Source organism: Giraffa tippelskirchi, chromosome 1, assembly GCF_054371585.1.
Source record: "Giraffa tippelskirchi isolate mGirTip1 chromosome 1, T2T-mGirTip1v1.2.pri, whole genome shotgun sequence".
NCBI classification, from domain to species: domain Eukaryota; kingdom Metazoa; phylum Chordata; class Mammalia; order Artiodactyla; family Giraffidae; genus Giraffa; species Giraffa tippelskirchi.
In genome coordinates, this window is record NC_137275.1 from 20,690,069 (window position 1) to 20,712,068 (window position 22,000).

The 22,000-nt window shown below is 39.0% G+C and overlaps 1 protein-coding gene across 5 annotated transcripts in view; it reads right to left on the reverse strand.

Annotated features, from left to right (window-relative positions):
- Positions 1–22,000, reverse strand: part of CFAP299 (cilia and flagella associated protein 299) — a 638,853-nt gene that overhangs the window by 95,328 nt on the left and 521,525 nt on the right. For all 5 annotated transcript variants that reach the window (XM_081583846.1, XM_081583821.1, XM_081583840.1 and 2 more), the window contains one exon: positions 3,858–4,000. In XM_081583846.1, coding sequence (XP_081439972.1) covers positions 3,858–4,000 — 143 coding nt within the window. The remainder of the gene's footprint in view (positions 1–3,857; positions 4,001–22,000) is intronic.

Below are 22,000 nucleotides of genomic sequence, written 5' to 3' on the forward strand. Positions count from 1 at the left end.
GGTATATTAGGGTATTATTTTCTTAGGTATAATGTCAGGATGTCAACAGTATGTGAACCGTGAACTTCCAGATGTTCAAACTGGATTTAGAAAAGGTAGAGGAACCAGAGCTCAAATTACAAACATCCGATGGATCATCAAAAAAGCAAGAGAGTTTCAGAAAAACATCTACTTCTGCGCTACTGACTATGCCAAAGCCTTTGACTGTGTGGATCACAACAAACTGTGGAAAATTCTTCAACAGATGGGAATACCAGACCACCTGACCTCCCTCCTGAGAAAGCTGTATGCAGGTCAAGAAGCAACAGTTAGAAGTGGACATGGAACAACAGACTGCTTCCAAATCGGGAAAGGAGTATGTCAAGGCTGTATATTGTCACTCTGCTTATTTAGCTTATATGCAGAGCACGTCGTGAGAAACGCTGGATTAGATGAAGCACAAGCTGGAATCAAGATTGCCAGGAGAAATATCAATAACCTCAGATATACAGATGACACTGCCCTTATGGCAGAAAGCAAAGAAGAACTAGAGAGCCTCTTGATGAAAGTGAAAGAGGAGAATGAAAAAGTTGGCTTAAAACTCCACATTCAGAAAACTAAGATGATGCCATCTGGTCCCATCACCTCATTGCAAATAGATGGGGAAACAGTGGAAACAGTGACAGACTTTATTTTGGGGGGCTCCAAAATCACTGCAGATGGTGACTGCAGCTATGAAATTAAAAGATGCTTGCTCCTTGGTAGAAAAGCTCTGACCAACCTAGACAGAATATTAAAAAGCAGAGACATCACTTTGCCAACAAAAGTCCATCTGGTCAAAGCTGTGGTTTTTCTAATAGTCATGTATGGATGTGAGAGTTGGGACTATAAAGAAAGCTGAGTGCCGAAGAATTGATGCTTTTGAACTGTGGTGTTGGAGAAGACTCTTGAGAGTCCCTTGGACTGCAAGTAGATCCAACCAGTCCATCTTAAAGGAAATCAGTCCTGAATATTCATTGGAAGTGCTGATTCTGAAGCTGAAACTCCAATACTTTGGCCACCTGATGTGAAGAACTGACTCATTGGAAAAGACCCTGATGCTGGGAAAGATTAAAGGCGGGAAGAGAAGGGGACGACAGAGCGTGAGATGGTTGGATGGCATCACCAATGCGATGGACATGAATTTGAATAAGCACCACGAGTTGGTGATGGACAAGGAAGACTGTCATGCTGAAGTCCATGGGGTGACAAAGAGTCGGGCATGACTGAGCGACTGGACTGAACTGAGATATTCAGAAGGTTCTCAAGTGAGTAGCAGGATAATTGAGTCTTAAATAAAGAGATCTGTTCTAGCTTCAAAGACAACTCCACTCCAGAAAAGTGATCAAATCACTCATGTGGTATGAAAAGAAGTCCAAGAATGAACTCTGGTGATTACCATCATGCATGAAATAAACAAGGGGAGGATTCAATGAGGGATTCTGATATGAAATGTCAGAGTAGTTGAATAGATTTGAGAAGAAAGAATTAATTAGCATACTGATTAAGCAACAGTAATCAAATGATGTAGAGAAGTTAAATAAGATGAGAACTGAAAATAGCACACAGGAGTTTGAAATTGGCAGTCACTAGTAATGTTCGCAGGAGTTGTTTTATTTGAATAATAGTGGCAGAGGGCTAATAACAGTGGGCTATCACCTCCATGAAAAGTGAGAATTGAAGATACTTGTTATTTTGAAGAGTTTAGCTGGAAACTGTAAGAGAGGTAGGTCAACAGTTGGAATTCAAAAAGGATTTCTTTAATATAGAAATAGCTTCAGCATGTCTAGAGGTGAGATAAAGGAGCCAGCTGATAGCATCAGTATGAGAATGTATGAAAAAAAGAGAATAACAGCTGAAGCGTGCCTTCACTGGAAAGAGGGGTGAAAGGATTAAAAAAAAAAAAAACAAGTTGAATAAATCAGCTCTAACCAAGTCAAGGAGTTCTTTTTTTCTGCATCTGGGAAAATGTGGTGAGAATAAATGCATGTATTTCACTTAATAAAAATGAACTATTGATTTTTTTTAAGAAAAAAAAAATTTCTTTCTTGGTGTTCCGGTGGTTAAGAATCTGCCTTGCAATGCAGAAAATGTGGGTTCAATTCTTGGTCAGGGAACTAAGATCCCACAAGCTGTGGAGCAACTAAGCCTATGTGCCACTACTAGCGAGCCCATGTGCCACAACTTGAGAGTCCATGGGCTGCAACAAAAGAGGCACATGACACAGTGAAGATCCTTCATGCTTCAGCAAAGACCTGATGCAGCCAAATAAATAAATACATTAAAAAATGAAAGCAAGTACAAGTACTTGTGGTCAGACATTTTATTTCAGAAAAGTCGCCAGAAAACCCTGAGTCACTCTTAGGGCACACATTCCCTCATGGTTCTCGGGAAATCCTAAGCTTTGGTGTGTTGGGGAAATGAGTACAAGTTTGTAGCAGGCTGAACCTCTGAGAGGTTGGCTGAGGGAAAGAGGTTGGTGTGGCGGTGTTCTGAGAGTTAGGGATGGATGTGTTTTGCACGTAGATGGTGAGCCCAGGAGCCAGAAGCTTCCAGAATGGAACTGTGACTGGGAATAATCAGAAGAACACTCTGAGGGGGGCACCTGCTAATGAGGAAGCTGATTTGGGTTGAGAGAGAGCCAAATTAGGCAGTGGTTTATATGTTTAGACCCAATGTTCTCTGTGAAATGTGAGGCAAATCATATATGGAGAGGAGTCAGGGTCAGAGCTGAGAACAATGGTTTTAAGAAAGTGATGAAGCTTCAGACTATTTGGGGGCATTGGGGAGAATGGTGAAATTAAGAACTGAGAAAAAACATATAGGTGGATGGCTGAGGGCCGCAAAGGGCCTGGCTGACTTTGGAGACCGTAAATTATTGGTAGCAGCCATCCACACCTTTCTGAAATACCCTAAAATTTCCACATTTACCCAGGGATGTTGCAGACAAGAGGATGACTGGCTCAATCAACCTGAGGGTTAGCAGGATAGATGCAATCAAAGCACAAAAAAAGTCATCAGTAGCAGGGATTATTGTAAGAGGTAAATTAAATGATTTTGCTCTGCATCTAAGTTGGAGTATATCTGTGAAATGGTGATGGGTTAGGAAGTCTAGACGACAGCAAGAAGGACAGACACCAGATGGCAGAGATGTCAGAGGAAGAGTGTTGTTACAAGTGTCAAAACATAATCTGGATACAGCAGTGAAGAGATAAAGCAGAATGCTGCTACGACTATTGTGTTCTGGCATGAATGAGAGGTGTAGAATAAAAGTTTAGCTTGAGAGCTACTCAGAAGGTGGGAGAAGGGTCAGGATCTGTACATGGATTGACATTGTTGAGCAGATCCTATGTTATGGGATGAGGGCATCAGAGGAAAGGGTAGGGGTTAGTAAAAACAGCCATGAGTAGAAGAAATCTCTAAATAGGCCAGTGGTGAAAATAAGGGAGTGTGAGCTACTCAGAGGCCTGGACTTTGGTTGGTGACCAAAAAAGAAAAAACAAAAAAAGTGAGAGGAAAATGTATTCCCTGGACTGCTCTTGAGGCTTCTAGACAGGCGAAGTCCCAAGTGGTGCAAGAGCCTTGTGAGATTAGCAATTTTTAGGTTTTACTTATCATTTAAAAGGAATGTCACTGAGAATTCGCTTATCTCATCTCTGAAGAGTTCCCTTCATTGGCCTGTTACTGGAATATACACATCTATGTTCAGTCCCCATTTTAAAATTTACTTACTTTTGTATTCCAACCACTCCTATTGTATATACACTGGAGTTCCAGAAAATAGAACAAATAACCTTTATCTTTACTCTTGAAGTTGTGAGAAGTGTGTTAAACTTTACCTCATATCTGTGGGTCTTGGAAGAAGTCGTTTTTTTCCACTAAAGTAGACTTCAAAATCTTCAGTCTTCAGCCTGTGGGCATAGTCAATGTATCCTGACACCTCCTGCCCATGAGAATTTTTGTCACGAATAAAGATCACGGACTAGTAACACAGAAAAACAGAGAATGGAGAGAGAGTAAGTGAATGAAAGTCATTTGAGTCAATTTTACCTGAGAATAAAATCTGCAGTTATTGAGTGATGCATGTGTTATAGCTTATTCTAAGGGCTTTACATTTCATCCTTACTATGAGCCTATAAGGTAGGTATTATTACTTTCTCTTGACAGTGAAGAAATTCATGAAAAGTTAACTGAATATGCATATAATGTTCATTTATAGCAATTCAGGGCTTTCCTTGTGGCTCAGACGGTAGAGAATCTGCCTGCAATCGGGGAGAGCCAGGTTTGATCCCTGGGTTGGGAAGATCCCATGGAGAAGGGCATGGCTACCCACTCCAGTATTCTTGCCTGGAGATTTCACAGACAGAGGAGCTTGGCAGGCTATAGTCCATAGGACTGCAAAGAGTCGGACATGACTGAGCGACTAACACTAATTAACTTACAGTAATTGTATATAACAATATCAACAAGTAACTCATAGAAGTATTCCTAAGGACAGTCATTATTTTAAGTATTTGTAATACATTCTTTTCAGTGTTTGTAATACATTTATTAATTTATTTAATACATTAATTTATTCCTAATGACAGACATTATTTTCAGTGTTTGTAATGTCTTTTTCCAATCTTATTGCCTTTTCTTTGTCATCATTTTGTAAATTTAAAAACTGAGAAACAAAGAAGTTGAATTCCTTATACAGATAGTAGGTTAAAAAACTCAGATTAAAACCCAGGCTCATGTGTCTATCCTTCTGATTAGAAGAAAAGAATCTACATTCTTTTTTCATTTGAACACCTATATATTTTCTGTTACAAAAATTGAAATGGAGGTCTCTCCTCTTTATTATCATAAGAGTCAAAAATTGAAATCTCTTTACAAAATTAATTCCATAGGTCAAAACTTACAGAAAGTACATATTTCTCCTTTACATGAATTCCTTCACAAATATCATTGAGTGGCTACATGTTGGACATTGTTGAATGTGCCAAGGATACAGTGATAAACAAGACAGTAAAGGTCCTGATCTCTTGGAACTTATGTTGAGGTAAACAGAAGTAGACAACAGACATTAAAAGAAAACAATACTTATAGTGAGGGATAAGTGTCATAAAGAAAATCAAGAAAATGATTGGCTAGAGAAGTTCATGGTGGTAAAGGCTACTTTAGGTAGAGTGATCAGAAAAGACCTTGAGAAGATCTTTATGCCAAGACTTGAAGGCTGAGAAGAGGTAAGCCATGTAGAGATCTAGAATGGGAGCCTATAAATCAAAGGGAACAGTTGGTAGAAAGGCCCTAAAGTGGGAACAAGATAATGGAAATGGAAGGAGTGTAGTCTTTTCTCTGTCAAGCCAAAACACATGGATCTCAAGTTCTATGGTGGGGGCGGTGGGTGGGGAGAAAAAAAAAAAAAAAGCAAAACTCTAAATGTAATTGGAAAAGCTCATAATGTATTCATTTCCAAATCTAGATCAAAGTGTATAGTTTCATGGTGAAGTTCTATATTTGGAGGAATCTGTAAACAAGACTTCCTTTTCCTCTTGAGCAATTACTGGATGGTTACTCGTTGGGTCTTTGTATAGTCAATTATAGGGAGCACTTACAGGGGTTACCTTAGATAGCAGAGTTTCCAAAAGGGTGAAGTTATAAAATTGAAATAATTCTTTTCCCTGCTACATTTATGAAAATATGTGTTAACAACATGCCAACTTAAAAATGGAAGGACAGAGATATAATTTACAATTATTTGTTACCCTGCTGATGTTTTGTCTTTCAGCCTACTCTGGTATGGCATTGGGTGCTGAGAATACCGTGCTAAGAAGAATCCTGAGGCCCTTTCTTAGCACAAGAGGAGGGAATATTGTGCTGGATTAGTGATGTTTCCCTCAGAAATGACTGGATGAACAAACATTCATTACTATCCCTGTGGTCAAATTTAGACAGACTCAATCCTTAGTCCATCTCATTACCCCTACATAACTCCCAGTTAAATTTATATAGATTTCTCCATGTTTTTAGTCACTTAGCTTTTAGTTTACACAACACAAAATCCAAATGGTTAGTAACTCAAAGAGACTTCCTGAAACTCGCACACTACTAAAGCAATAACTAGTGTTGCTATCCCACCTTAAATGAGGCCATGGGCTATTAATATTTCATATGCTGTTTGAAAGGTACTTATAATCTTTATTCCATTATGGCTGCTCCTGATGTTAGCAAGTCATGCAGGGACATGGAGATGGAAAAAAGGCCCAGAATAAGTATTCTACTTTCAAAATGGAACTCTATTAACAATAACAACAATAAAAAGCTCTTCTGTTTCTCTGTCTCTGTTTTTGTCTCTGTCTTTCAAAATGAGATTCTGTTGTTATTCAGTTGCTAAGTTGTGTCCAACTCTTTGCAACCCATGGACTGCAGCACAACCAGGCTTCCCTGTCCCTCACTGTCTCCCAGAATTTGTCCAAGCTCGTGTACATTGAGTTGGTGATGTCATTCAATCATCTCATTCTCTGCTGCCCACTTCTCCTGCCCTCAATCTTTCCCAGCATGAGGGTCTTTTCCAATGAGTCAGCTCTTCACATCAGGTGGTCAAAGTATTGGAGCTTCAGCTTCAGCATCAATCCTTCCAATGAATATTCAGGACTGATTTCCTTTAGGATGGACTGGTTTGATTTCCTTGCTGTCCAAGGGGCTCTCAAGAGTCTTCTCCAACACCACAGTTCGAGAGCATTAATTCTTCAGCACTCAGCCTTCTTTATACTCCAACTCTCACATCCATACATGACTACTAGAAAAACGATACCTTTGACTATGTGGACCTTTGTTGGCAAAGTGATGTCTCTGCTTTTTAATATGCTGTCTAGGTTGGTCATAACTTTTCTTCCAAGGAGCAAGCATCTTTTAATTTCATGCCTGCAGTCATTGTCCTCAGTGATTTTGGAGTTAAAGCAAATAAAATAAGAGATAGACCAGACACTTTTCCAGCAGAATAGCATAGAAGATATTGTTACTGACTTTTCTGCTGAAAACAAATAAAAGTTCTGAATAAAACCTAAAAACTTACTTGTAACATGCATTAATACATGAGTTTAGGAGGAAGTGGCAACTCACTCCAGTATTCTTGCTTGGGAAATCCCATAGACAGAGGAGCCTAGTAGGTTACAAGAGTTGGACACAAATGAGCACTGTAGTAAACTTATATCTATCATTAAGTTCTAGACTAAAGGGAATAAACACACAAATATTATAGAATAAAGATTGTAAAGTATTAAAATATAAGCTTGATTGTTTAGTTTTTAACTTAGTCAAGTACCTAAACATCTTTAGTCTATAATGTTCTTATGGGTAAAGTGACTGGTTGTCTAAAATGCCTGCAATACTGGAGACCTGGGTATGATCCCTGGGTTGGGAAGATACCTTGGAGGAGGACATGGCAACACACTCCAGTATTCTTGCCTGGAGAATTCGCATGGACAGAGGAGCCTGGTGGGCTATAGTCCATGGGGTCACAAAGAGTAGGACACAACTGAGCAACTAAGTCTGACTTAGTTGGACATGAGCAACAATAAGCAAAATATGTATCATTTTGTTATATATATATATATGTTACATATATTTTTGTTATATATATATACCTCCCATGTGCATTAAAGCTCTCTATCCAGAGGAGAAATATTGTGTGACATCCCTTATATGTGGAATCTGAAGAGAATCTTAAAGAGATGGGAAGACCAGACCACCTGACCTGCCTCTTGAGAAACCTGTATGCAGGTCAGGAAGCAACAGTTAGAACTGGACATGGAACAACAGACTGGTTCCAAATAGGAAAAGGAGTATGTCAAGGCTGTATATTGTCACGCTACTTATTTAACTTATATGCAGAGTACATCATGAGAAACGCTGGGCTGGAGGAAGCACAAGCTGCAATCAAGATTGCCGGGAGAAATATCTTAACCTACGACATGCAGATGAAACCACCCTTATGGCAGAAAGTGAAGAAGAACTAAAGAGCCTCTTGATGAAAGTGAAAGCGGAGAGTGAAAAAGTTGGCTTAAAGCTCAACATTCAGAAAACAAAGATCATGGCATCCAGTTCCATCACTACATGGCAGATAGATGGGGAAACAGTGGAAACAGTGGCTGACTTTATTTTTCTGGGCTCCAAAATCACTGCAGATGGTGACTGCAGCCATGAAATTAAAACATGCTTACTCCTTGGAAGGAAGGTTATGAACAACCTAGACAGCACATTAAAAAGCAGAGACGTTAGTTTGCAAACAAAGGTCCATCTAGTCAAGGCTATGGTTTTTCCCATAGTCACGTATGGATGTGAGAGTTGGAATATAAAGAAAGCTGAGTGCAGGAGAATTGATGCTTTTGAACTGTGGTGTTGGAGAAGACTCTCGAGAGTCCCTTGGACTGCAAGGAGATCCAACCAGTCTATCCTAAAGGAGATCGGTCCTGGGTGTTCATTGGAAGGACTAATGTTGAAGCTGAACCTCCAATACTTTGGCCACCTGATGCGAAGAGCTGACTCATTGGAAAAGACTCTGATGCTGGGAAAGATTGAGGGCAGGAGAAGAAGGGGACGACAGAGGATGAGATGGTTGGATGGCATCACCGACTCAATGGACATGGGTTTGGGTGGACTCAGGGAGTTGGTGATGGACAGGGAGGCCTGGCGTGCTGCGGTTCATGGGGTCCCAAAGAGTCAGACCCAACTGAGTGACTGAACTGAACTGAAAGAGAAATGATACAAATAAACTTACCTACAAAACAGAAAGAGACTCACAGACTTAGGAAACATACTATGGTTGTCAGGGGGAAGGATGAAGGGAATGGATAGTTAGGGAATTTGAGATGGATATGTATACACTGCTATATTTAAAATGGATAACCCACAAGGACCTACTGTATAGCACAGGGAACTCTGCTGAAAGTTATATGGCAGCTGAATGGGAGGGGAGTTTAGGGGAGAAAGGATACATGTATATGTGTGGCTGAGTCCCTACACTGTTCACCTGAAACTATTAAACATTTTTAATTGGCTATGTGCTGTGCTTAGTTGCTCAGTTGTGTCCGACTCTTTGCGACCCTATGGACTGTAGCCCACCAGGTTCCTCTGTCCATGGGGATTCTCCAGGCAAGAATACTGGAGTGGGTTGCCATTTTCTCCTCCAGGAGATCTTCCTAACCCAGGGATCGAACCCAAGTCTCCCATATTGCAGGAAGATTCTCTACCATCTGAATCACCAAAGAAGCCCTTAGTTGGCTATACCCCAATACAAGACAAAAAGCTTTTTACAAAGGCCCTCGGTCCATAGAAATCTAAATAAACTTGAAATCTTACTTCTCTAGCCTTTGAGGATTAAGAGCCTGCTCTGTGATTTTTGTGAGTCCTGAGATTTTGGGTTTTTTTGAAGATAACTTCAAGTAAGGTCAAACTGGATGTAAGTTTAATCCCCTCCATGTTTACTGTGTGTCTTTGGGTGGATTTTTCAAACTCTTAATGCCTCTCCATATTCATAAGTCCTATGTCCTTAATCAGGTTCCTGCAAAATCCAGCAAGTCTCTACACCAAACCAAACTGAACACTCCCCCAGATAAAGCAAAACAAACCATAACAAAATAAACAAGAATCCAAAATTCTGCTTGGACCTAAGCATTTAACTAGTTAAGCCTCCTCTTTCTTTTTTTTCTTTTTTATTGAAGTATAGTTGATTATTTTTGTATATTTTCACTTATACGTGAAATCTAAAAAATAAACAAATGTAACAAAAACCAGAAACAGACTCACAGATACAGAGAATAAACTAGTGGTTACTAGAGGGGACAAAATAGATGGAGAGGATTAGGAAGTATAAGCCTCTAGGTATAAAATAAATAAATTACAAGGATGTAATGTACAGCAAAGGGAACATAGTCAATGTTGTATTATATATTTGCATGGAGTATAATACATACAAATATTGAATTATTATGTGGTACACCTGAAGCTAATATGATATTGTGGTTAAGCCTTCTTACAACCTCTCTCTTCTTCCTGTTTGTCTTTCTACTTTTCAGAGTAACAGAATAACCTTTCCCTTTCGTCTTGCATGCAACTTCTAAGTTCACATTTAGGTGCTGTCGAATTTAGCCCTATTCGACCAATTTGTAAGCAACATGCAAATATGTTTTTTTTCCCCAATAGAAATTCTTGTGATCATTGTATCTATGATTTTTTTTTATCTTCAAGAAAAGCTAAATGTTCAATTAAAATTTCTATGATTTCAAACCTAGAAAAATAATTGCAAGAAGCTGTTTTCACAAAAATCTGTAGAGAGAAAATGAAAATTACTTTATTCATGTCTTTCCAAGTATGGATACATATGGTGTAAAAGTATATTTTTAAAACTTTTTAGTAAAATTAAAAAATTGGTGAAATGAAAAATCTTCCTAATGAACAGCATGCTTTATGAATTATTTTAAAACTCAGATTAGAACTATTGAAAGTGAAAGTTGCTCAGTCATGTCCCACTCTTTGCCACCTCATGGAATATACAGTCCTTGGAATCCTCCAGGCAAGAATACTGGAATGGGTAGCCGTTCCCTTCTCCAGGGCATCTTCCCAACCCAGGGGTTGAACTGGGGTCTCCTGCATTGCAGATGGATTCTTTACCAACTAAGCTATCAGGGAAGCCAAAGCTATTGAGTTATAGTAATTGGTAATAGTCAGGAAATGACATTTAGTTTTCAAAATATATCATTAAAAAGCATAGGGTAGGGTAACAGAAAAAAATAGTGAAACAGAAGAGGTGAGAGATAATTAGAGAATTAGAATAAAGTTAACTAATACTCTTGATTAATTAATTTAATATGTTCATTTACAAAATGTATATATTCCTCTGAAGTCAATACTAACTACTCCTACCATTAATACTACTATCATTTATCAATAAAACACTATGTTCTGAGCAAAGTATTAGCTTCATATTTATCATTGTATTTAATTCTCCAAAATACACACACACACACACACACACACACATATTATTAGATTAGATAGCATTAGATAGCATTAATCTGGTGATTAATAGCATCAGTTGGTGATGGACAGGGAAGCCTGGCGTGCAGTCCACGGGGTCACAGAGTCAGACATGACTGAGCAACTGAACTGAACTGATTGCTTCAATAGGAATTAGAAAATGTTATAAATAATTGTTTTAAATTTCTCTAATAACCCTTTTCTTTTAAAGAATATAACAGCTTTATTGAGGTACAGTTTACATAAAATAAAATTCATCCCAAAGTTTTAAGTGTAAAATTCAATGGTTTTTAGTATATTTGTAGAGCAGTGTAACACAATCTAGCTTTAGAAAATTTTCATCACCCGGAAAAGATCCCCTGTGCCCATTTGCATTTATCCTTGTTCCCATCCCCAGGTCCCAGGCGACCACTAATCTACTCTGTATCTCTATAGACTTTCCTTTTCTGAATTTTTTCATATAAGTGGAATCACACAGTATATGGTTTTATTCACCCTAATAACATTTTAATCACAGTTAATTTCCCAAAAGACACATGAAAACTATACTTCATATACCAAAGAGCTCTTCTAAATGATGATGTTATGTTTATAAAAGAAAATTTTCCAAAATATTCATTTTCCTTAGATATTACCCTTTAATCCTTTCTAGACTAAGTCAAGTTATAACCAATACAAGTATTTCAGGAAATCAAATGATATTCATTTGAAACCATGACTCAGTTCACTTCAGTTCAGTAACTCAGTCATGTCCAACTCTTTGCAACTCCATAGACTGCAACACACCAGGCTTCCCTGTCCATCATCAACTCCCAGAGCCCATTCAACCTCATGTTCATTGAGTCAGTGATGCCATCCAACCATCTCATCCTCTGTTGTCCTCTTCTCCTTCCACCTTCAATCTTTCCCAGCATCAGGGTCTTTTCCATTGAGTCAGTTCTTCACATCAGGTGGCCAAAGTATTGGAGTTTCAGCTTCAGCACCAGTCCTTCCAATGAATATTCAGGACTGATTTCCTCTAGGATGGATTGGTTGGATCTCCTTGCAGTCCAAGGGACTCTCGAGAGTCTTCTCCAACACCACAGTTCAAAAGCATCAGTTCTTAGGCGCTCAGCTTTCTTTATAGTCCAACTCTAACATCCATACATGACTACTGGAAAAGCCATAGCTTTGACTCGACAGACCTTTGTTGGCAAAGTCCAAAGGTCTAGATTTATTTGCAACCTAAGCAAAAGATGGATGGTATTACTGGTAAAGAATCTCCCTGCCAATGCAGGAGATGTAAGAGACACAGCTTCAACCCCTGGGTTGGAAAGATCCCTTGGAGAAGGTAATGGCAACCCACTTCAATATTCTTGCTGGGAGAATCCCATGTACAGAGAAGCCTGGTTAGTTACAGACTATATGTTGCAAAGAGTCAGACATGACTGAACGTCTGAGCAAGCAAGGAAGCAGAAGACACGAATTTTTAAGTAACAAAAATGATAGCAATGAAAAACATAAGAAGAAGCTATTGATAAATATCAAGATACAAGCATTCTTGATATTGAAGTGAGAGCTCAGATACCAAAAAGTATGTGGAAACTGAGATTTTACTGAGATGGTCTGTGACCTCAAGTGTGAACCAAAAAACTTATGGAATGCTGAGTTAGGTCCTCATTACTTCTCATGCGTTGGGAGAAGATGAATTAAAGCACGATTTAGACCATTAATATATCATTTGGATCTTTGGCTGCTTGTCTTTGTCCCAGAAGTGGATTAAAATACAAATTCATAAAGTTGTTATGGGCTGAGTACATATGTTGCCTGATTTTTCTTGCCAAACACTAATGAGGAGACATAAACCTGATACATTGAAATGGGACTTTTTCAACAGTGAAGCCAAAGTCACTTGTAAAAAAGCGTACGAAGCAGTATGTTGCTGCATAAAAACTGAACCATCCATTTAGGGGTATGAAAGCTGTCCGACAAGCTAAGTTCTGGTAATTCCCTCCTGAGACTGTCAGCATGTCCCCTGATAAAGACAAATGAAGAAAGAATTTTTATTTCTTAGAATTTTAAGATCTTGGAATGCTTTTATGAATCATTAGCTTTAGGGAATCATTTTGGTTTGGAAGAGAAGTAATTTTGCTAAATGAAGTCTAAATTTAGACAAACAATTGTTTTCTAACATTTTAAAATTTCCGTTATAAATTTCTCTAATACAAATTGTTTTCTGACTTTTTTAGGCTGATAATTATTTCAAAATTCTATATCTTCTTATTCATTTGCAGTTGGATATATCTTTTCACTGTTCACACAGTTCTCAGGGTTATAGGGAAGATGGTTGTCTTTCCTGTTAAAAGCTTAGCAAGCTTTTACTTCCACATTCTGTTGCCCAAGGGAATTCTTGGTGGCTCAGTGGTAAAGAATCTGCCTGCAATGCAGGAGACCATGGTTCGACCCCTGGTTTGGGAGGATCCCCTGGAAAAGGAAATGGCAACCCACTCCAGTATTCTTGCCTGGGAAATCCCATGGACAGAAGAGCCTGATGGGCTACAGTCCGTGGGGTCACAAGAGTTGGACATGACTGAGTGACTAGACCACCACCACCACATGTTGCCCAAAGCAGGCCACAAAGCAGCTCAGTTTCAAGGGGCAGAGGGACCTCTCTTGATGGGAGCAGTTGCAGAGTATCATTGCAAAGGGGCATGGATAAAGGATAAAGTGGAGAATGGTAGCCATTATTCTGCAATTTAAGTATTTATCATATAGAACCTAAGAATTTTGCTTATTTTTTGACAACTAGAGATTTTATTTCTGAGAGGAATTATTGACTTTACTATTTTTACTCATCTAGATTATAAAAATATCCATATTTTAAAAAGATTCTTTTTTTGCATCACTAATGAGGTTAAGAGTAACTTAGGAATGCCTGATTTCACTGTAGTATCCAAAATGTTCCGGAAATTTTAGTGAATGAAAGTAGTATCAGTGCTTTGTGGTGACCTAAATGGAAAGGAAGTCTAAAAAAGAAGGGATGAATGTATGTTCAGCTGATTCACTTCGTTGTACAGTAGAAATTAACACAACATTGTAAAGCATCTATACCTCAGTAAAAATTAATTAAAAAACAACAGTAACAAAAAACCCAAAAAAGTATATATTATGCATGCTAAATCACTTTAGTCGTGTCCAACTCTTTGCAACCCTATGGACTGCAGCCTGCCAGGCTCCTCTGTCCAAAGGATTCTCCAAGCAAGAATACTGGAGAGGGTTGCCATTTACTTTTCAAGGGGATCTTCCTGACTCAGGGATGGAACTCGAGTCTCTTTATGTTTCCTGTATTGGCAGGCAGGTTCTTTACCACTAGTGCCACCTGGAAACCCCAAAACATGTGCCTCGAGAAATAGCCAAGTTAAAACTATAGAGGTCTGTTGGGATATATTATAGAAGCTCTAAGTATTGGAAGAAAGAAAAATTATTTTATTTGTGTATGAACCGATAATTTACTTAGAAAATCAGAGATAGTTAACTGAAACCAATTAAACATACCTATAGAAAAATACAATAATAGCTAGACAGCAAAAAACTAACACAGTATTGTAAAGCAATTATACTCCAATTTAAAAAAAATAGCTTGGTCTTGCATTGGCAATAACCTATTAGAATATATCACATGCAACCTTTATTTGCATTCTGCTTTTTTAAAATTATAACTTTCCTCCAAACATTTTTTTATGAAAAACTTTTCTAAAATAACATAAACTAACATAAAAACCAAAAGGTTACATTGCTGAAGGAAATTTATTACAAAATAAATGTATTAAAATTTTAAGCAAAATACCAATGGGTTACTTTCGATTCTTTGAAATTTTACCTTAAATATAAAGGTTAATATTTAGCTGGTAGAGAATCTGCCTGCAATGTGGGAGATTCTGTTCAATTCCTCGGTTGGGAAGTTCCTCTGGAGAAGGGAATGGCTACCCACTTCAGTATTCTTGGGCTTCCCTGGTGGCTCAAATGGTAAAGAATCCGCCTGCAGTGGGGAGACCTGGGTTCAATTCCTGTGTTGAGAAGATCACCTGGAGAAGGGAACAGATACCCACTCCAGTATTCTTGCCTGGAGAATTCCATGGACAGAGGAGCCTGGCAGGATACAGTCCATGGGGTCGGAAAGAGTTGGACACGACTGAGTGACTTTCACTTCACTTCACATTACCCAAGATAATTTTGAAGAGGAAAAATAAACAGCAGAACTTGCATTATTAGATACAAAGTTGCAATAATTAAATCTTATATCATTGACACAGTGATGCATAATGAAAAGTAATAACTTCAGAAACATACCCTTACACAAATGTGTATACTGCATATAGTATGAAATTTTCTAAATTTTTTACAATGGTTGTCTATGTTTTGTTTTTCTTTTAGGTATTTTTTTTTGATATGGAACATTTTAAAAGTCTTTGTTGAATTTGTTACAATATTGCATTTGTTCTATGTTTTTGTTTTTTGGCTTCAAGGCATGTGAGACTTAGCTCCCTAATCAGGGATTGAACCCACATCCCCTGCACTGGAAGGCAAAGTCTTAACCACTGGACCACCAGGGAAGTCCCATGTCTACACTTGCTTTAACTAGATGATTCCAAAATTTTCTGTGAAAACATACACCTCTCTGACCTCTACCTCCTATCTTTCTAGGTTACAGATGCTGGCACCCCTTTCAGATCTTTGAGCTGCTTATTCATTAAACCACCATGTTTCATCACTGTTTATTATCCTGTTTATATAGTCAGTTCTCTCTTTATCCAGCTAAGAGTCCATGGTGCATGCAGTATCATAATTGTTCACTTGCATACCTTTTCAAATTTCTTGCACACATCCTGTCACACTCATGAAAAAATTTAAATGTAGTTTCAACCTAATGTTCCTTTTACTGTTTTTTACATAGCAATGACTGGTTTTGGCTAGAGAAAAAGAAAACCAGAATGAATGGACTCAAAAAAACAAATGACTATAAACTCCTTTGTACCTATATAGCACTGGTTCCAAATAGGAAAAGGAGTACGTCAAAGCTGTATATTGTCACCCTGCTTATTTAACTTACATGCAGAGTACATCATCAGAAATGCTCGGCTGGAGGAAGCACAAGCTGGAATCAAGATTGCCAGGAGAAATATCAATAACCTCAGATATGCAGATGACACCACCCTTATGGCAGAAAGTGAAGAAGAACTAAAGAGCCTCTTGATGAAAGTGAAAGAGGAGAGTGAAAAAGTTGGCTTAAAGCTCAACATTCAGAAAACTAAGATCATGGCATCTGTCCCATCACTTCATGGCAGATAGATGGGGAAACAGTGGAAACAGTGGCTGACTTTATTTTTCTGGGCTCCAAAGTCACCGAAGATGGTGACTGCAGTCATGAAATTAAAAGATGCTTACTCCTTGGAAGGAAAGTTATGACCAACCTGGACAGCATATTAAAAAGCAGAGACGTTACTTTGCCAACAAAGGTCCGTCTAGTCAAGGCTATGGTTTTTCCATTGGTCATGTATGGATGTGAGAGTTGGACTATAAAGAAAGCTGAGCGCCGAAAAATTGATGCTTTTGGACTGTGGTGTTGGAGAAGACTCTTGAGAGTCCCTTGGACTGCAAGAAGATCCAGCCAGTCCATTCTAAAAGAGATCAGTCCTGGGTGTTCACTGGAAGGACTGATGTTGAAGCTGAAACTCCAATACTTTGGCCACCTGATGTGAAGAGCTGACTCATTGGAAAGACCCTGATGCTGGGAAAGATTGAGGGCAGGAGGAGAAGGGGACGAGAGAGTATGAGATGGCTGGATAGCATCACTGACTCGATGGACATGGGTTTGGGTGGACTCAGGGAGTTGGTGATGGACAGGGAGGCCTGGTGCGCTGCAGTTCATGGGGTCACAAAGAGTTGGACACGACTGAGCGACTGAACTGAACTGAAGTGAAGCTCTTCCTCTCTCCCACCCTCCCAATTTTTTTCATATCTTCTTTCCTCAAACTTTCAACAATACCCCCTTTCTCATATTCAAAGATTTTTCTCTCTGAAAGTAGAAGCATTTGGGAAATTTCCTCTGCTTGTCACCAAAATTTTAAAAAATATTTTTCTCTGTGTACTTCCTATTTTATATTGTAGTATTTGAAGTCCTTTCAGGCTGGATGTCATATCTTTATCTAACTTTGTATGCTTAATATGATATCTCAAAGGTATATATCTAACACAGTTTTGTATTTGAGGTGATTAAACAAAGTCTAGCAATATAATCTGCCAAGGTGGTATTACTCAATCATGCTTCACGGAAAGTGTCACCATGTAACAAAACAATACTAGTGATAAGATGTAACTTCTAAAGAGTATTTACTATGTGTCTAATCTCTCATTTAATCCTAACAGGAGTCCCACAATGTAGGTAACATTAATAATCCTATTTTATAGATAAGAAAACTAAAGCAGAAAGTGCTAGGGCGCAGGGTTACATTGTTAACATGTCAGAATTTCAACAGAAAATAATGGCAATATTTGCTATTTATGCAGGGATTAATGGATGGTATGAAGGGGCCCCAGAAGGGATACTGCCTGAAGCCAGGGCTATGAGTACTGATACTGACACTATTCCTGCCACTAACCTCTCCTCACCCCCAAGTAGTAGAGTTTATCACAACCCAAGAGGGAGAGAGAGATGTACAGACTGAAAACATGCTGGAGAAGAGCAGATACCTGATGTCAAGGGGACAGAGAGAGCTGTAAGTAGAAGGAGGATCAAGGGAATAAATACCTTACTGCTGGAGCCTCATACTGGCCATATCTAACTGGGGCCAGAGCCCTGATACTATGCATGTAGTCACATAGAACCAGCCTTCTCAGGCAGCGAGGAGGGTGCAGAGAAGAATGGAAGAGGCTCTGAAGAAATAAAACCAAGGTATGAGGAATAGTTACTGATAACACGGGGATCTGTACCCACACCTTTGACTATATACACCTAACTTGGGCTTCCTGGGTGACTCAGTGATAAAGAATCCACCTGCCAATACAGGAGAGGTGGGTTTGATCCCTGGGTTGGGAAGATGCCCTGGAGAATGGAAAGGCTACCCAGTCCAATATTCTTGCATGGAGAATCCCATGGACAGAGGAGCTTGGTGGGTTACAGTCCATGGGGTTGCAAAGAGTTGGACACAACTGAGTCACTAAAGAACAACAACAACAACTTAACTATGAAGCCTCTGCGAGGCTTGTGGGGTGGCAGGCAGGAAGGGAGGTTTTGTTTTCAATTCAGATTCCAAAAACAAAATGATTCTTATGAACAGGGGATTTTTATTTCCTTTCCACCATTAACATTGATGGAACATTCATCTTATAGGCCTGAAACAATTGCCTAGGAGAATAAGAGACCATCTGGGAATAAGAGAAAAATGACTACAATGGTGCATTTGGATTCTCTTTAGTATGCTTATAGGCACTTAGAATTTTGCAGGGTGTTATTGGTTTGGATCAAAGGGCTTCAGGTACCTTTGAAGACTAAGAAACCAGAAATAAGAGAGGCTGACAGTGTGGTCATCCCAGTGGAATATCTGCATCCTGACAATGAGGATATGACAAAGCCAGAACAGAGTCTCATCAATTAACAAGACTAATTATGGGTTAAAACCACTTCCTTAGTGAGAAGAAACTATAAATTGATATCTGAACTCACTATATAGTGAGGTTCTATAATTCATTGAATATGAATGTGTAATAAATTTATCATTCTCATTATAGACTGGATTCTGTCAACCTCAAAAAATCTTTTCATTGCCTCCATACAATCCTAAGTTAGAAACTCATCTATATTTTTAAATATAGGCTTCTGAATACAGTTAATCATTTAATACTATGCTTTGGAGGGACTCATTCAAATATAAGTAATGGGAGTGTGTACCGGGTGCTGTCCTAGGTGCTGGAATAATCCTGAACAAAGTAAGAACCTGACCTCATGCAGTTCACAGTCTAATGAAGAAGACAGACAATTTCTCCATCCAGAAATCTGGAATGAGCTTCTTCTCCTTTATCAGTTCAGTTCAGTTCAATCTGTGCATTTTCTCTTATTCTTAGACCTCACCTTCTTGGAGGATTTTGTGGACCTTCTGGAGAAAACGAAGACTTATCCAAGGGTTTAGTAAGTGTCCACCTTTTCCTCCTCAGACCCCAAAGAGAGGTGATGGCACTCCACCCAGCAGTCAGTAAGCAAATGAACAAAAGAAGTCCATGCAACATTACCTAGAATGTGAAAGGCAGGGTGACCACATCAAAAGTTATAAGGATTAGGTAAAAGATAACTATTATAAAAGTAGAAAAGTCCTAAATATTGCTATTCAATGCTGAACACATTTCAGACATATGGAAACAGGAATCAGTAAGAGACCACAGTATTAAAGAAAAATTTCAGGCCATTCACTCATGTTCACATTTAATGAATATTTATTGAGAAGCTGTAAGCAAATCACTGTTCCAGGCACTGACAATAAGTCATAAATAAGATAAGGTCCCTGCTGTCAGTATAATGCTTTTCAGTATAGAAAGAAGAATCATAAATATGTAAACAAATAATTGCAAGTAGAGATATTGTGCTGTGAGAACAATGGAGTGGGTATTAATTGGAAAGAACCTAGCTACTTTAGACAGGGAGGTAGAATCAGGCCTTTCTGAGAAGGAAATGTTTTAACTGAAACTTGACTAATGAGAAAGCCAGGGGATGATGCTAGGAAATAACATTCCAGGCAGAAGGAATAGCAAATCCAAAGGCCTTCTTACAGGAAATCACCTGGCTTGTTAAAAAAGTAGAAAGGGCACTGTGTTCAGATTATAGTGAGACTGGAGAAGGGGACAGGGAAGGGAGGACATGAGATATGTTTTAGGATTAAGTAGGACCCAAATTCTGTAGACTAAGTGGGCTCTAAGAATAACTTTAAATTTGACTTAAATGCAATAGGAAGTCACTGAGTAGTTTCATGTAACAGAGTACCACGAATTTTAATTTAAAGATATCATTTAGGAATTTCAAAGCTCTTTCCTAGAAGAAAGTGTGGGGCTGGAGCAGATTGTGCTGTGATATGAATGGAGGACAGAGCAGAAAAGACAACTGAGACATATAAGACTTTGTCCCAACCTTCAGGACTAGAGGGCTGCTGCAACCCAACATGAGCCCAACAGACATAAATTCTATTTAGACATGTTTTAGCTTACCAGGTGGCACTACTGGTAAAGAACCTGCCAATGCAGCAGACATAAGAGATGCAGATTCGATCCCTGGGTTGGGAAGATCTCTTGAAGAAGGGAAAGGGAACCTACTCCAGTATTCTTTCTTGCAGAATGCCATGGGCAGAGAAGCCTGGCGGACTACAGTCCATAGGGTGGCAAAAAGTCAAACATGACTGAGCAACTAACAGTTTCACTTTTAGTCATGCTTTAGACAGCAAATTGGCATCTGACTTACATTATGGTTGAAGAAATGGTCGTCAGATTGGATTTAGTAAGAATACTCCAGACCCTCAAACCCTATCCACCACCCACTCCTGCAAAGAGTCTTAAGGAAATGAAAACTTAAGGTGAGTTAAGTTCATGATCCTTGGGGTTTTGTTGGCAATACCTGGTGTCATAGCCTAAGGACTTAGGCTGAATCATGTGAAAGAGCAACTGTTATTTAGATGCCCGAGGTGACCCTGAGTCTAAGACCACAGGTGGTTGAAAGGCCTCCTCTTCCCACGCCTCATTTAAGCTCATACTCAGGCTTCAGCTATTGATATTAAAATCCAATATTTGTTAAACGATCAGACTGAGTCAAGCACTCTGCAGATTGGGTCATGCACTGTGCTAAACACTTCATATGCATTTCATTTTTCACATGCAAGTGTTTCCATGCACATGCAAACACTTCACATAAACATTTCACCTAGTACTTGCAGTGAACTTACTAAATAAGCACACAGATTGCCTCCACATTACTGATTAGAAAACTGTGATTTGAGAGAAGTAATTTCCCCAAGTTACAGCCATATGTGACAGAGCTAGAATTAGAAACCTAATTTGTCTGATTCCTGAGTCCATTTTCATCCCTATTATGCTCAACCTCCCCTCTACTACCCTGATGATGAGGAAAGGATAAAGAAATAGCTAGAGATTCGAAAATGTTAAGAGGTGCCAACCATTTCCTAGTGTCCAGGATAGAACTGGTTAATAACTTGGCCAAGTTCACCCATACAGTAGGTAGTGGAGACAGGATTAGAATTCAGTAGCCCGTGGATATTGCCCAAGAACATGCTGCAGCCTCTTCTATGTGTAATTTGTTTTTTCTGTCCAGGGGAAGATCCAGACAAAGTATGGATCTTCTCCCTCATACCAGCCCCAAGGAGAAGGGATGAGTCAGGCTCCAGGATGTGTCTAGCAGAGGGGCTAGGGGCATGCAGTCTCTTTTCCTTGCTGACACAGTGAGAAAAACTGGGGTGAACAGATTAGGTAGTTTTCTCTTGGCCTTAGAAAGAGATTCTGGCCTGTTTTCTTGCCAAGACTTTCTCATTAGACTGATAAACAAAGATTTATAGAAGAAGGTTTGGGTGAAAAGGAGACAAGAAGTTCTTCTCAGTCTATTTCAAGTATTTTGGGTCACTTAGGACAAAATGTGGTACAGACAAAAAGGCATCCTTCTTGTTTAGTTTCACTCATCATCGGATTTGGAACAAAAGCCTCATTTTAAAAGAGGTACCTGTTTGCTTGGATTATTGTCATAGCATCCAATTAGCTAAAGTTTTAGTTGTCACACAAGTTTTAGTTGTCTGAGGATCAAGTATAATTTTTTGGATTTAGTTTGAAATATAGGTGGCTCAGAGGGTAAAGAGTCTGCCTGCAAAGTGGGAGACCTGGGTTCGATCCCTGGGTTGGGAGGAGGAAATGGCACCACTCCAGTATTCTTGCCTAG